Source organism: Asparagus officinalis, chromosome 5, assembly GCF_001876935.1.
Source record: "Asparagus officinalis chromosome 5, Aspof.V1, whole genome shotgun sequence".
NCBI classification, from domain to species: Eukaryota; Viridiplantae; Streptophyta; class Magnoliopsida; order Asparagales; family Asparagaceae; genus Asparagus; species Asparagus officinalis.
In genome coordinates, this window is record NC_033798.1 from 8,119,919 (window position 1) to 8,136,158 (window position 16,240).

General features: G+C 37.1%; 1 protein-coding gene across 6 annotated transcripts in view; it reads right to left on the reverse strand.

Moving 5' to 3' along the window:
* The window catches only part of LOC109843285 (fructose-bisphosphate aldolase-lysine N-methyltransferase, chloroplastic), a 33,141-nt gene continuing 21,139 nt past the window's right edge, over nucleotides 4,239-16,240 (reverse strand). For 4 of the 6 annotated variants that reach the window (XM_020412214.1, XM_020412213.1, XM_020412215.1 and 1 more), the window contains 4 exons: nucleotides 14,654-14,787; nucleotides 13,418-13,506; nucleotides 13,174-13,322; nucleotides 4,239-4,623 (listed from right to left, as the gene is read on the reverse strand). In XM_020412214.1, coding sequence (XP_020267803.1) covers nucleotides 4,435-4,623; nucleotides 13,174-13,322; nucleotides 13,418-13,506; nucleotides 14,654-14,787 — 561 coding nt within the window. In that variant the 3' untranslated portion in view covers nucleotides 4,239-4,434. The remainder of the gene's footprint in view (nucleotides 4,624-13,173; nucleotides 13,323-13,417; nucleotides 13,507-14,653; nucleotides 14,788-16,240) is intronic. The other 2 variants (XM_020412217.1, XM_020412218.1) reach the window with 1 other exon arrangement.

The window sequence follows — 16,240 nt, forward strand, 5'->3', positions numbered from 1 at the left end:
TTGTCCCTACAAGATTTTTTTTCTCTCCTGTGCAACGTTAATTGCTTTTTTCATGAGCTTCCCTACTTTCAGTGCCCTTAAATAGTAGCTTATACATCAAAACCAATAATAACATCATACTCCCTTTAAAAACACGAGTTCGGAAAATCTTTTTTAGACAAATATACCCCTTTATAGTTTGAACTACCTTATCTATAATCAAATTCTAATTTTCAATGGTCAATATTACCCTTCACTATTTTGAATATTTTATTTATATCTTAATCTATTCTAATCATAATCATATCTTATCCTAATCCTATGTGAACCATGTTTAGCTTAACAATTTAAAAAAAAACTAATATTAATAAAAAATATAAAACATAAAAATGATATTAGTTTGTTAAGATAAAGAAATTATAAGTAGATAACATATTATAATACATGAAGTATTACAAAAAACCCATAAAAAGTTTTAAAATTACAGAAAAGACCCTGAAAAGTTTAAAATTATAAAACTCATCCAAATATCTCAAAACTTAAAATAAAAAACATAAAATTAAAAAATTAACATCAGTTTGCAAAGAATTTAAAATTTACAGTTAACACCTCAATGTCTCAAAAATTATAGAAACACCCTCAAAAGTTTAAATTACAGACAAGCACATTAAAATTCTAAAATTTTAAAACTTACAAACAACACAGATGAATTCAAGAGATTACCATGATACACCTAAAATTTTTGACATTTAAATTTAAATTTTTTAATTAACACCCTCAATATCTCAAAAATTATAGAAACACATTCAAAAGTTCAAAAATTATAGAAACACCTTCAAAAGTTCAAATTATAAAAAGCCACTCTAAAATTCTAAAATTTGTAAATAAAATAAGATGAATTCAAGATATTACCCTTAGACACCTAAAAAATTAAAATTTGCCAAAATTAACCTTAAAATTTTTAAAAAACTCCTTCAAAATTTAAAAATCGTAAAAAAACTCTAAATTTTCAAAATTTTTAACTAGCACACATCAAATTCGTCGATTGGTAGACCGCTGAAATTTAATATTTTTCAAAATTAATCTATAGTTTTAATAATTGCAAAAGACACCCTCAAAATTTTAGAGTTACAAGAAATATACTAACATTTAAAAAATTACCACCAACACATGAAACATAGAATTTACAACTACCAAACTTAAAAGTAAATTTTTTTTAAAACTCTTTCAAAATTTTAAAAATTATAAATCACACCCTCAAAGTTCAAAACCACAAAAATGGGCTAAAATTTTAAAACTTGGCAAAGAAAAGTGTAATTGTTTGGTATTTTTCATATATATATATATTAAAATTTCTAATTTAGGGATTTACTATTATAATTTTAGTAATAAGTTGGGGTAGCCAAAATACATTCGTAACATTAATTGATAGATGTTTAAATCCATAGAAATGATAAAACACTATAATATTATACCTTAGCATTAATTGATTTTAATTTAGAAACTTTAATCTTTGACGTTAATAATATTTATAGGGTAAAAGAATACAAGGAATTACATATGGAGAAACTATTAGAATATTTAGAGATAACTTTAAAAGAATTGAGTTATTTCCATTGCAAATGGGAAAGTGATGGAAATAAATCTAAAATTCAGAAAACGTCAATGAATCACTTGAATTGGCATTAACATAAGACATATCTATTAATGAAGCACTGAATGAGTTACATTAAAAAATAATTTAATAACTTTATCCTAATCAAAGAAAAAATCTCCATGGAAGACATAAGAAAAATTAGTAAGTATTCATAAATTCCATACTGTGTTCTTCAAATTAAATATTAATATTATAATCTAAGAGAAATTGGTAATGAATAATGCAGGTATTTAGTTTAGATCTTTATGGAAAATGACAGGGATAGAGCAAAGGTAATATTATTGAAATAACAGAAATTCTTATTGGATGCACATCAGAAGAATTCATTTTAGAGGAAAATAAAGAGATAGCTTCTAATTTATTTAAGTAATAAATTAGGAACACAAAGAATTTTATATATATGAAATTAATATTTATTCTCATTGAAATAGAAAAAAAATCAAAGTCTATATTTTGAGCAGTTTGTGTTGAACATCATAAGTACATTTGACTTCTTTGTAAAGTTAAATGAGATGATAAAAAATTAACGAGCCTAGGAAAGATAATAGCATAAAAAATACAAAATTAGCCTGATGTCACAATTGATGTAGATGATGAAGACAATACTCTAGAATTGTCCGAGAAATGATAAATGATAAACCTGAAGAAGGATTGATCTTAACTCAATAAAAAATAAAATAGAAGAAATAAAAATAATATTTTATGAATATTTTATAGAATAGTTTAATTATTTTGAGTGAAATTAGGAATCTTTAGAAGGGAGTTTCATGAATTTTTTTTAGTACTTTTATATTCTTATGTGGATGTTTTTATCATATAAAAGTATACTAGAGTTAGCATTAATCTTTAATTTATATTTTTTTATGAAGTCTATCAATAATTAGGAATAAACTTCATATTCTCTTTTGCATCGTTTTAACATACTTTAAATCAATCATTTTGCCATATTGGTTTTAAATATTCACCTTCCTTGTATAACACTATTTTAATATTTTTCACTTTGCAATTGCTATACTTTCTCAAATAAAGCTTAGTTTCATATCGGTCAAAAATAATATGAAAATTCAAATTATTTTTAAATTATATTTGTTTTTTGTCAATTCAAATATCAACATGAAAATTTAAATTGGGTGTATCACATTTAAACAAACATAAAAAAATAATCGGGATGTAAGAGTTTAAAGGAAAAAATGAGCACAAACTGCCAAAAATACTTAATCATGGTATTAAATCACGTGCATTGCACGTGTGTAAAAACTAGTATTGTCTAAAAGCTGGGGTGATATGTTTCTGTCTTCCATTCTTAACCTCTGTTATTATTATTATTATTAGTTATTTTTTTCTCACAGCTTTGGGGTTGAGGGTGTTGCTGGAAAAATATGGGCCAAGTTATAGATTTGATTCGCTGTTATTTGATCAAATAAAAGTGATGACCGGGAGAAAACGTCTTTTTTTTTTGGTGAAATAATCTCATGAATTGATTAATTGGTTCATGCAATTTAATCTTCTTTTAGGAAAATATGCAAGCTTAAGGCTATGACCTAGTAAGAAAGATGAGGAAATTATAGCAGAAATGAACGAAACAGAAGTGTCATTTCTTCTCATACACAGTCGTAGTACGCGGAGAAGACAAATCGATTATTAAGCGATATCTCAATGTTCTATGAAACTTCGATTTTTTTATTTTTTCTGTTCCTTTTTGTTTTCTGGGTTATACCGACTTGTTGATAGAACGTGCTCATTTCTTCTCATACACAATCGTCTCCAGCCTGTCAAGAACAAATCCTTCACTCTCTCCACAATTCATGTTGTCCATCATGTAAATAAGCTAATTTTAGGACTCTTTTATTCTTCTAACCTTTACTTTATTTTATTTTTTTTATTTTTTATTTTTTGTATTGCTTGATAGAGAGCTTCAATTTGAAGTTGCTTTTAAGATTTCAACTAGTCATTGGGTGTGTTTTCTTAATAGCAGTTCGGCTCCATAGAACTAGAAGTCTGGTATAGTAGCATTCTTATTTGATAGTCAAGTAGTAAAATACTAAAAATAGTATTACCATTACTTTAAACTCAGTTCAACAAACATTATCCATTCTACAGGATAGCTCTTACATGTCAAGAGATGCGAACCGTCAATTTTTTAGAAGCCAACATGAATCAATGATTGTCGTTCTTGGTGCATCAAACATCATGAAACACAAGACATGAATGAATGAAAATTATTGTAAGATGCATGGAAATTTTTATTTGACCTGTAAGACCACTCAACGCCGATCTTCAACTTAAAAGAGCTTTTAACTCTAACGTTGAAACTAAATTTTACAGTTAACAACCGGTGTTAAAATATTTCAAGATGATAACAGTATTCACATACAAACCTTTCTCTTTCCAAAGTGCGAGTTAGTTGACCTATGCATATACATTTCATTAGAATAGATGTACACCAAACTGAACCCATCCATTTGCATGATTCATATAGATGTCATGTGACATGTAAATCAAATCAAAGTAAGATTCTCAGTATTTTTCTTGCAATAAATGACTATTTCTCAAATGATTGCGGCTGCATTCTTAACTTGGTTTCTACTAAAATAGTATCTCGTGTTAAATTCCCTTCAATGTTTATAATTATTGAGATGAAACCATTTGAGAGATGTTATCCAATAGTTTAAATATAGTTTTAGTTTTGCTCTTTTCCCCCCGCATTATGTGGCAATTAATTGCTAGTATCAATATAAATGTATAACATGCTTTTCGTCTCCATGACATCTCATAACACTAAAAAGTTGCTTATTCTTTTAAAGCGCAGTATTAATTCTTCGAATGTTCTCTCCTCCATTACATGCTGATAGATTCGCACAGTAATTTGTAAGCCAGGCACATGCAGATCTCAGAACTCTAATCTCTCCATTTAGGAGATCTATTGCCATCTTCTTTCTAATAGCAACACGGCTAATAGCATCAAGACTGCTCATGGACTCGAGAACCTGTTACACAGTAACAGATAAAAAGGGAAATATAACGTGATGCTGGAAAGCTCAAAAAAACAAGTTGTCCAAAACAATTTCATGTGATTACCAATCACAAAGTTAAATTCAAGGGTTAATAGATGATACACCTGAATATTACAACGGTGGTATAGGCGGTTATATCCACTAAACTTTATTAGTATTCAGACACCCCGAATCCGAGACGGTATTATATTTTTTTTGTCCTCGATTTAGAGGGCAAAATAGTCTTTGAAGGAAAAATAATAGTTTATTATCGCATGAATTCCACGTGAAATCTCAACATAACTTGGAAAATAATGTCGTCTGGAGTTCAAGGTGTGTAAGGCTAATAAATTATGTTGGGGGAGCAGAAGCACTCGTAAATATGATGAGGTTTTTGAGATACTGACCCTGGAAAATTATCATCTCTTAATACTAACTCCTTTATAGATTTGTAGAAGGAAATAAACCCCTCACGACCTAAGGTTCACTTGTTAGTCCTACTGTCGTGTTGGCTGCCAGAACATTCACTTGACTATAGTTAGGAACACAAGTAGAATTATTTTTCCATTCATGTACTAAACTAGCAGTCATTTTTTCCTCCAAATCTCGTTATTATAAAACCTGATGGATTTATTTCAATTTCATTCATCTTGAGGATCCATTTTAGATCAGGATGACTGGTTGGTTCCAATGAGCCAGTTGTGATGCAAACGACTGTCACAACCCGGACCTGTGAGCCCATTAGCGCGATGTAAGTCATGGGACCCACGGAATGCAACACATGATTTGCTCAATCCACTGTCAAAATTGACTAGTCAATGTCACACTTAGCTCTCAAGACTCATCATTTAAACCATTCAATCACTCAATCAATATCTAATGTGAGACTAAATCTTTGGATATCAAAAACTGTTGCGCGCAGCGGAAATTTCGGCAACACTTCGGCAGCACAACAAGAGAGTCAGATTGCAATAAGAATTCTCGTCTCACTAAGGAAACAAGAATCTGAAGCGAATATCTCAACAACGTGAGATATCTCAACAAAGTGAGATATCTCAACAAAGTGAGATATCTCACCAAAGTGAGATATCTCACCAAAGTGAGATATCGGCTCTTCCTCTCATCAGTTCTAGGACTGACCTGTCGAGGGATCCTAAAAAGCTATTACAAATCACACAAAAGCAGTACAACCAATTTTTACGTGGTTCGGCAAATTACCTACGTCCACGGGGCAATGAGGGGGGAGATCCACTAATAGAGGAAGAGAATACAACTAGGATTTACAATCACTCACAATCTAAACCCTCACACAAACTCTCAAATCCCTCACAAATACCTCTCAAAGGAATGCACAAAAAAACCCTACAAGAAAATCCTCTTCTTTTCTTTTCTTTTGCACCGCAACCGAAAAAATCTCCTGCACTCAAATATTTGCTGTAGCCGCAAAACACAAAAACCCTCTGCACTTTGCTCTCTCGCAGTCAGCCGCAAAAAAAAAAAACAAATCCCAACCTTGCACTAAACCCTAGGAAGAGAATGCCTCGGTATTTATAGGAAAGATATGCAGCGGTTTCACGCGAAAAGAAAAAAACTCCCACTTCACATGTTTCGGTTCGGGTGGGCCCAAGGCCACGTGCAATACCGCTTCACAATTCTTTACCTCGGTGAAGTTTTTCCAAAACTGAGCCGACATCAACCAAACCAAATGTCTCACTTCGAGACCCAAACGAGAATGCAAACACTCTCTAAATATCGGTATCAACTCACCAAATCGGCTGCATCTGAAAGACTGCCTACGTATCCTCTTGCCCAAGGAATCAAGCCGAACGTAGTTCACCCAAATGGTCGCCAACGGCCTCAACAATCACGAATATGCAACAAGTTTCGACAATGATCAAACTTGTTGCTCGAACCACCTTAGTGAGCATATCTGCCGGATTATCCTTCGTGTGGACTTTCACAATTTCCACATCGCCATCTTCAAGAACATCCCGAACGAAGTGATAACGAACGTCAATGTGCTTCGTTCTCGCATGAAAAACCTGATTCTTCGCCAAATAGATAGCACTCATGCTATCACAATGAATAGTGACGGACCTCTGCGATATACCAAGTTCCTCCAAAAGTCCTCGAAGCCAAATAGCCTCCTTCACAGCCTCCGTAACTTTCATATACTCTGCCTCCGTCGTAGACAAAACCACTGTAGACTGTAAGGTGCATCTCCAACACACCGACGCACGGGTCAAAGTGAACACATACCCCGTCGTAGACCGACGCTTATCCAAATCACCGGCATAATCCGAATCAACATAACCAATGCATAACTACCCACCTTTAGTGTCCCGCTCATAAACCAAACCAACATTGAGCGTACCTCGAATGTACCTCAAAATCCATTTCACAGCGTCCCAATGACCCACTCCTGGATCGTGCATGTATCTCGACACCATGCTCACCGCCTGTGACAAATCCAATCTCGTACATACCATTGCATACATCAAGCTTCTAACCGCACTCGCATATGGAATCTTCGACATTAACTCCCGATCTTCAACTGACTTCGGTGAAAGACAAGCTGAAAGCTTCAAATGGGCTCCCAATGGTACACTAACTGGCTTCGTATCCATGCTAACATAGAATCGCTGTAGAACCTTCTTCAAATAAGCCACCTGTGTCAAACAAATTATGCCCTTCTTCTTGTCTCTGCCGATCTCCATCATTAGAATGCGCTTCGCCTCACCCAAGTCCTTCATCTCAAACTCATTTGAAAGCTGAACTTTCAACTCATCTATAGCCGACCTAGAAGTAGAGGCAACTAACATGTCATCGGCATAGAACAACAAATAGATGTACGCACCTCCTTTTAACTTGCGAAAATATACGCAAGGATCAAACTGACTCAGAGTGTACGAATGACCAATCATAAAACCATCAAATCGCCTATACCACTGTCGAGGTGACTGCTTCAAACCGTATAGCGATTTCTTCAACCTGCAAACCAACTTATCTTTCCCTGCAGCTCGGAATCCCAATGGCTGAGTCATATATATTTCTTCATCAAGATCACCATGAAGAAATGTCATCTTCACATCCAACTGATCTAACTCCAAACCATACTGTGCCACCAAAGCTAGCAAAATCCGAATCGAAGAATGCTTCACCACCGGAGAGAAAACCTCATTATAGTCAATACCTTCCTCCTGTGCATAGCCCTTCGCAACCAACCTAGCTTTGAACCTCAATGGAGTGCCCTCAATGCCCTCCTTCTTCGTGTATACCCACTTGCAACCAATTGCCTTCCGCCCCTTTGGAAGCTCAACAAGCTCCCATGTATCGTTCTTATGAAGAGATTCCATCTCCTCCTGCATAGCCACCTGCCACGAATCAGCCTCCGAACTCTGCTCGGCCTCTTTGAATGTAGTAGGCACCAACTCATCGATACTCTCCACCGGAAGTGCATACGCAACTGTGTCGGCATACCGTGCTGGCATCTGTATGTTTCTCATCTGTCTCCGAACCGTAATAGAATATTGAACCTGAGCCGTCGGTTCCTGATCCTGCACATTTGTACTCGTATCCTCCGTGTCACCGTCGTGCTCACCTGAGCCGTCGGTTCCTGATCCTGCACATTTGTACTCGTATCCTCCGTGTCACCGTCGTGCTCGCCTAGCGTCACCTTAGTCGGCACCTGCATGGATACTGTACCATCTGGATAATGTGGAGCTGCATCGATCTCCACCACCTGCGATATCTCCTCCGTCGGGTCGCTCTCCACCTGATGAGAGCTGGGAAGCTTCAAGATAGAAACCTCATCGAATGTGACATCCCTACTCAGCACAATTTTCTTATCCACTGGATCCCAAAGTTTGTATCCCTTGACACTACGCTTGAATCCTACAAATATGACCTTCCTAGCTCGAGGTTCTAATTTATCAGTTCTAACATGATAATATGCAGGGCACCCAAATACCTTGAGCTGGTCATAGTCATGTGCTGGCTTTCCCGACCACATCTTCATAGGGGTTTTCCCCTCAATCGCAGATGAATGCAGCCTATTAATGAGGTGGCTCGCATATGTAAGTGCCTCAGCCCAAAAGATCTTCTCCAAACCACTCTGCGACAATAAGCATCGGATCTTCTCCAGTAAAGACCGATTCAACCTCTCTGCCACCCCATTTTGCTGCAGTGTATGACTAACTGTGAAGTGTCTCTCTATGCCCTCGTCTCGACATAGCTGTAGAAAGGGGTCTGATGTGTACTCGCCGTCGTTGTCGGATCGTAACGTCTTGATCTTTCTCCCAGTCTGTATTTCCAATCTCTTCTTCCATTCCACAAATAAATCTAGGACTTCACTCTTCTTCGTCATGGTGTACACCCAACAACGCCTAGAATAGTCATCTACAAAAGTAACGAACCAATGTCTACCACCAAGTGATGCAGTCTTGGTGGGACCCCAAACGTCTGTGTGCACGTAGTCCAGGATGCCCCTCGTCTGATGAATGGCAGTCCCGAACTTCACTTTCGTTTTCTTGCCAAGAACACAATGCTCACAGAACTCAATCTTCTCACTCTTGGCTCCCTTCAATAGCCCCTGCTTGCACAATGCCTGCAGTGACTTTTCACCTGTGTGCCTTAATCTATAGTGCCAAAGTCTGCTTATGTCCGTTTTTGAAATAGCCGAAGCAACCTGGCCAATCTCGGTGCTTCCCTTCAGATAATACAAATTCCGATTACGGACTCCCTTCATCACCACCAATGATCCCTTAGTAATATTCGCTACAGCGTTTTCGAAAGTCACCTTGAATCCCTTCGCCTCCAAAGCTCCAACTGAGATAAGATTTTTCTTCAGTTGAGGAACAAATCTCACCTCCTTCAACTCACGGACTACTCCATCGTGCATCCTAATCCGCACGGTACCTATCCCACAAACGCCACAGGATTGATCATTTCCCATGACAACAACGCCCCCGTCGACTTTCTCAAAAGATGCAAACCAGTCTCGCCTAGGGGTCACATGAAAGGTAGCGCCGGAATCAAGCATCCAATCTGATGCATCCACATGGTTCACCTCCGGAGTAATCAGTAGAGAAAAGCACGAATCATCGGAATCATCGCCTTTCGCAATGTTCACCTCATTGGCCTTCGGGCCCTTTTTCTTGCTATTCTCCTTCTCTTTGAGCTTCCAATGTCTCTGCTCCTTGCAGAATGCACATTGGTTCTTTGCTAATTGGTGGCGGCTTCTTGACTTTGACCTTCCTCTATTACCACCTTTCGGATATGGGCTTCTACCTCTCGTTGACAAGGCCTTTCCTGAAGTACTAGCGCGGGAAGTCTCTTTGTCCTTCCTCCTCAAAGTCAAGAAGATCTCCCGTTCAACAAAGTGAGCACGAAGGTATCATACTCCTCATCCGGTAAGAAGCCCAACAAAATAATCGCCTTGTACTCATCCGATATCTTCTCATCAATATTCGCCAAGTCCGACAACAACTTAGTGTAGTTGTTCACATGAGCCGCTAGTGAGGTGCCTCTGAACATCTGAAATCTGAAGAGTCTTCGCAGCAAGTGCAACCTGTTCTCAACATTCTTTGTGAGATACTTATTGTTGAGAATTTCTCACATCTTCATTGCAGACGTCAACCCAATCACATCATATTTCAGCTCCTGTTCCAAACAGGACATGATCACCCCACAAGAGTTCCTATTCATCTTCTCCCATACTGTCTCTTCATATTTAGGTGGCCTTTCGTGGACCATGATGGTCTCTTTCAAATTCTGAGCATTGAGCGCATCCTGTAAGTCGCTCATCCACAAACCAAAGTTGATTTTACCGTCATACTTCACCACACTAATCTTAGTGTTCTGAAAACCAACTTGTATTGTACTCGCCATCGACTTGCTGCTTTCACCTTCTTCTCCCATTACAAACTAACTCCAAATTGTAGAGAAAGAACAAATTTGATAGGAATTAGGAACCACCCAACTGAACCCTAGATCGAATTCCAAATAGATCTCCTATCCACACGAGGAAAGCGAAATCTTCAACGGTAACTCCTAATGTTATCTCCACTGAAGCCTAGAACTCCAAGAACCAAGCTTCACACAAAATCTTCCTCCACCAAATCCAAAACACCCTAGATTCAAACTCCAAAACCCTAGATCTGAAATCTGGGCTCTGATACCACTTGTTGCGCGCAGCGAAAATTTCGGTAGCACTTCGACAGCACAACAAGAGAGTCAGATTGTAATAAGAATTCCCGTCTCACCAAGGAAACAAGAATCTGAAGCGAATATTTCAACAAAGTGAGATAACGGCTCTTCCTCTCATCAGTTCTAGGACTGACCTGTCGAGGGATCCTAAAAAGCTATTACAAATCACACACACCTCGGCACAACAATAGAGTTAGGTCGCAATAAGAATTCTTGTTTCTCAAAGGGAACAAGAATCTGACGCCTAATATCTCATCAAAGTGAGATATTAGTTCTTCCTCTCGTCAGCTCTAGGACTGTGCGTCGAGGGAACCTAAAAGCTATTACAAATCACACAAATAGCGAGACAACCAATTTTACGTAGTTCGGCAAATTGCCTACGTCCACGGGGCAAGGAGGGGGGAGATCCACTAATAGAGAGAGAGAATACAAGTAGGGTTTACAATCACTCACAATCTAAACCCTCACACAAACTCTCAAATCCCTCACAAATACCTCTCAAAGGGATGCACAAAAAAACCCTAAAAGGAAAGCCTCTTCTTTTCTTTTCTTTTGCACCGCAACCGAAAAAATCTCCTGCACTCAAATATTTGTTGTAGCCGCAAAACACAAAAACCCTCTGCACTTTGCTCTCTCGCAGTCAGCCGCAAAAAAACAAATCCCAACCTTGCACTAAACCCTAGGAAGAGAATGCCTCGGTATTTATAGGAAAGATATGCAGCGGTTTCACGCGGAAAGAAAAAAAACTCCCACTTCACATGTTTCGGTTCGGGTGGGCCCAAGGCCACGTGAACTCTTCACGTGCAATACCGCTTCACAAAAACACCCCACCTTAATTGCGTGACGTCCTCGTTGCAGTACGAGGATTGGTCCATCCCAATATCACTGTCAGGTGATGTTTGACTCTAAAGGTAGCTCCTATGGGCTTCTAGAGGTGGCTCTCACCGCATTCATGCAGTGTAGCACTTAGTCCCGCATAGCACTTTTCTTCACAATTACGGCTAGGTAACTGCACTAGTATCATTTGTCATGCTTCGGGCCACCGAGCCCATTAGCACAATGTAAGTGATGGGACTCACGAAGTGCAACACATGGTTTGGCTCAATTCACTGTCAAAATTGAGTCAATGTTACATTTGGCTCTCAATATCCACCAATTTAAATCATTCAATCACTCAATCAATATCCAATGTGGGACTAGATCTTGGGGTATCACAAGACTCTCCATTTCATAATTTGTATGCCACATATTCTAGATTGATGCTTCAGATGAATAATACGTGGCATGAAAAATTTAAGAGGAGCAAAACGAATGAAAGGCAATGGTTCTTGACAGGCAAAAAATAACAATAATAAACATGCTTTTTATTTGCTTCTCTAACTTCTAGTTCTATGTCTATTGACCTAATATCCTCCTCTATCATATATCAACTATTTTTCTTTCTGTTTCGTCTTATTCTAATATTTGATTAACCTTAAATTAACAGAAACCGCCAGACAATAAGGGCAATCAATGATGAAATAGAAGCCACTGGCGATCAGAAGAGGGAAAAGGTGGATTGGAATCATTGGATATAGTTCTTTGTTTGTGCATTATTTCAGGTTGAATGCTAAAATTGTCGGTTTGGCTTGGTTATCAAAGACGAAGAACAGGAGTTTCTTCATGTTGCTTTTTCTATTATACGGGGCTAATCCTTTTCTAATCTGAAGAAAAGGGAAGTTGGTAGAGAATGAAGAAAGATGGACACGTGTTCAGTTAGAGAGGAAGGAAGAGAGAATTCCTCTCTGAAGAGCATAAAAATACAAGGGTAAACTGCTCAAAATCTTTTGTTGTTAACAGTTAACAGTATATTCGATGAGCTCATAAAGGATTTAAAGTTTTAACAAGAGGGATTAGTAATGAGTAGGCCTGGACTATATAAAAAATATTATATTTGGTAAACTAATATCTCTGGCATAATGGCCAATTACGATATACATGCATTAAAAAGGTCCATAAGAAACAGAAAATATGTGTAAATTATCCGATGGTGTAGATATGGCTATGAATAAGTTTTAAGCATGAAGGAAGAACAAATTAAATAGTGAACCATTACTTTTAAGCTTTGCACCTTTTTAGAAAATTTTAGGCACCCATACATATGAAACCATTGCAGTAGGAAAATAGTTGATGCTTTCTAGGTGTTCTTCCTTCCTTTCTGTGGAGGGGGTCCTTTTATCGGTTTCTTAGGAAGTGCTTACGTTTTATTAAGGGGCCATAAAATTGCGGCAATACCAGAACTTTGAAGACCTATTTTCACTAGTTGGTACAAAACTGCGAAAGCTATATGAACTTTACCTTTACAGCAGCATCACGTTCCTGAATCAAATGAGTAAATTGTGACAGCAAGATAGAATGGGCATGGATCTCACTTTCTGTGTTTCTTAAAGGGAGCCTAGCGAGTCGACCATCATTCTCAGCAGCCTCAATTACCAAAGCTTCCAGCTCTGGAGATGAGAATTTCATCAACAAATTGTAAGAAGACCCTATTATCTTAGAGAATATCTAAAATAACTCTGTGATGAAAAGAAGAAACAAAAACCTTCATGGGATGTGATAGACAAAATCCGAGTATATGCACGAAGTGCTTGAGGAATGCCTTTCCCTTTGGCTTTAGGCGATTTGACTTCCCTGGTGACATAAAGCTCCGTGTGAATTTTATTAAGTAAATGATTGACAACGTACTTAACTTATGGAAAAGCAAAAAAAAAAGCAAGAATAATGGATATCAGTTGTCATGGGAGGAAATTTTCTCCATTGATTGTCAAAAGTTCTAGAGTTCAAATCTTCACTAGATGCCCAATGCTACAAACGAATATGTACCAAAATCATGTTATTTCCATACCCATTATTGCCATGAAATATAGGTATAAGATGCTCCTTTCATGAAAAGAAATATTAATGTATCATAATCAAATTACTATTCTGCTTAGGACATTGGTCACTCATAAAAATATCTACCTTTCTTTTTTTCCTTCCTATTTTTGGAACTCTAAATGACTCCATCTTGCAAAAGAATATGCTCATCGCAACTACTTGAAATAGTTCCATCATTACTTGTTTACATCTATATTGAAAATGAAAATGTTTCGAGATCTTATATTCTTCCAGCCAAGTCTAATTGTCTTATGGGGAATTTAAACTCCCTGCAACCCTAGATATATTTTTTCTAGTAGAGACTATAACAATGTTTGCCATGAAATATAGGTATAAGATGCTCCTTTCACGAAAAGAAATATTAATGTATCATAATCAAATTACTATTCTGCTTAGGACATTGGTCACTCATAAAAATATCTACCTTTCTTTTTTTCCTTCCTATTTTTGGAACTCTAAATGACTCCATCTTGCAAAAGAATATGCTCATCGCAACTACTTGAAATAGTTCCATCATTACTTGTTTACATCTATATTGAAAATGAAAATGTTTCGAGATCTTATATTCTTCCAGCCAAGTCTAATTGTCTTATGGGGAATTTAAACTCCCTGCAACCCTAGATATATTTTTTCTAGTAGAGACTATAACAATGTTTGGCAATGATGATCTGCAAATGTGGCATGTTAAGCGGTGGAGCAAGTTTATCTATTTATTTGCACATGAAGCAACCTAAGATAGGTAACTATCATGCAGGAGTTAATCCTATGTATTTGTTATGCAAAAAATCATACTTCAATTTATGAAATCTAATGCAGTTGTGGCTGCCCAACACGTTGAGCAATCTATACATCACTCAACAAGACTAGAACTTAAGAATCTAGTAGAATAATCAATACAAACCTGATTAGGAAGGAACACCCTGAAGAATTGAGATCATTGGCTTCTGGGCTTGAAGGAAACCAGTGTTTAGCAAGAATTCCTAATTTTGACGAATACAAAGGATCATGCTTTGGTAAGTCCATCCATATCTGAACCTGAAATTTGTGGATACTCTTTCAATCCTGGTGACGCCTTTTAGCAAAGTTAAAAGTATAGAGGTTCATATACACATAACTAGAACATTCCACAAATGAAATGACATTTATTAACTTTCCTCCACTACTTGTCATCCATAGAATATTTTATCATTCAGTAAAAAAATCACTTCAGATGTGTAATGAGGTGTCAGATCTGTGTCGAAGGAAAATGTTTATGAAAAAGAAAATCTTAAAATATTTTCAAAAGAAAAGGAAAAGCGCATAGAAAAAAGCAGATGAAAGTTTCAGGCTTCAATAGATTTTAGAGAACACAAGTTATCTTGCAGGTTTACATCAACAAAGCACACCTATTAACAATTAATACCATTAAACAATGAAAACTGAATATCTTTTTGCTGCTTTGTAGCCAAATTCAAGTTCTTAATCTATATCCATGGACATTGACGTTCTTTCCTCTAGGTCAGGTGAATGCAACCTAATTATCCTTTCTAGATTGCTGTTCTCATGCCTTCCTCTGGTACACTAGAATTTTTCTTCTTGTTTGCCACATATCCTTGTTAAGGCCATATCTCATCCTGCTATATCTGTGTTGAAAATAGTAATCAGAGAGGATTATTAGTTCTCTCTCTTGGATGTTATTTATAATATCATAAATATAAAGAGGCTTGTCCCTAACCAATGTAGGACCAAACATACATAAAGAAACAACTATCAACACTCCCCCTCAAGCTAAGCATATATATTATATATGTTCAACTTGTTACAAATAAAGTGCACATACTCTGATCTGTGAAGATGCTTCAAAAACTCAAAATAGTCTTTGATATTCTTATCTTTCACCTGAATGTCTTCAAATCAGCTGATCCCCTCTAGGGCTCCACCAAACAAATGATCCTCTTTAGGGATCCATCAACAAATGATCCTCTCTGGGATCCACCAAACAAATGATCATCTTCAGGGATCCATCAATCGATCCTCTCGGGGATCCACCAAACAAACGATCCTCTTCAGGTATTTGATCATTCTTGAAGGATCCAACAACAAATGATCATTCTTTAGGGACCAACCAAATAATTTTCACTAAACCAAACATCAAAGTAAACCAACTGAACGAATACAAACCAGTTTTCCACTATACCAATCACAAAGTATGTCAAACGATGGATGAACAGCGTTCCTGATGAACAGTAACAGCACTGATGACCAGTAACAAAGTTACTGCTTCGGTCAGGATCCGATCGGGGGAGATGAACAGTGTCACAGATGAACAATATCTTTGAACAATGGTCAGGGTTGGAGGCGATTAGGCATGTCGGCTGAGGGTGGAGGGTTAGGGTTTGATGGTGGTCAGTGGCGGCTAGGTTTGGGAGGGTGGCGACAAGGGTTTCGTTGTGAGTTGCACAGACTTCATGTGGGCCCCACCTCAACTCTTGCATAGAGTGAAGACCCC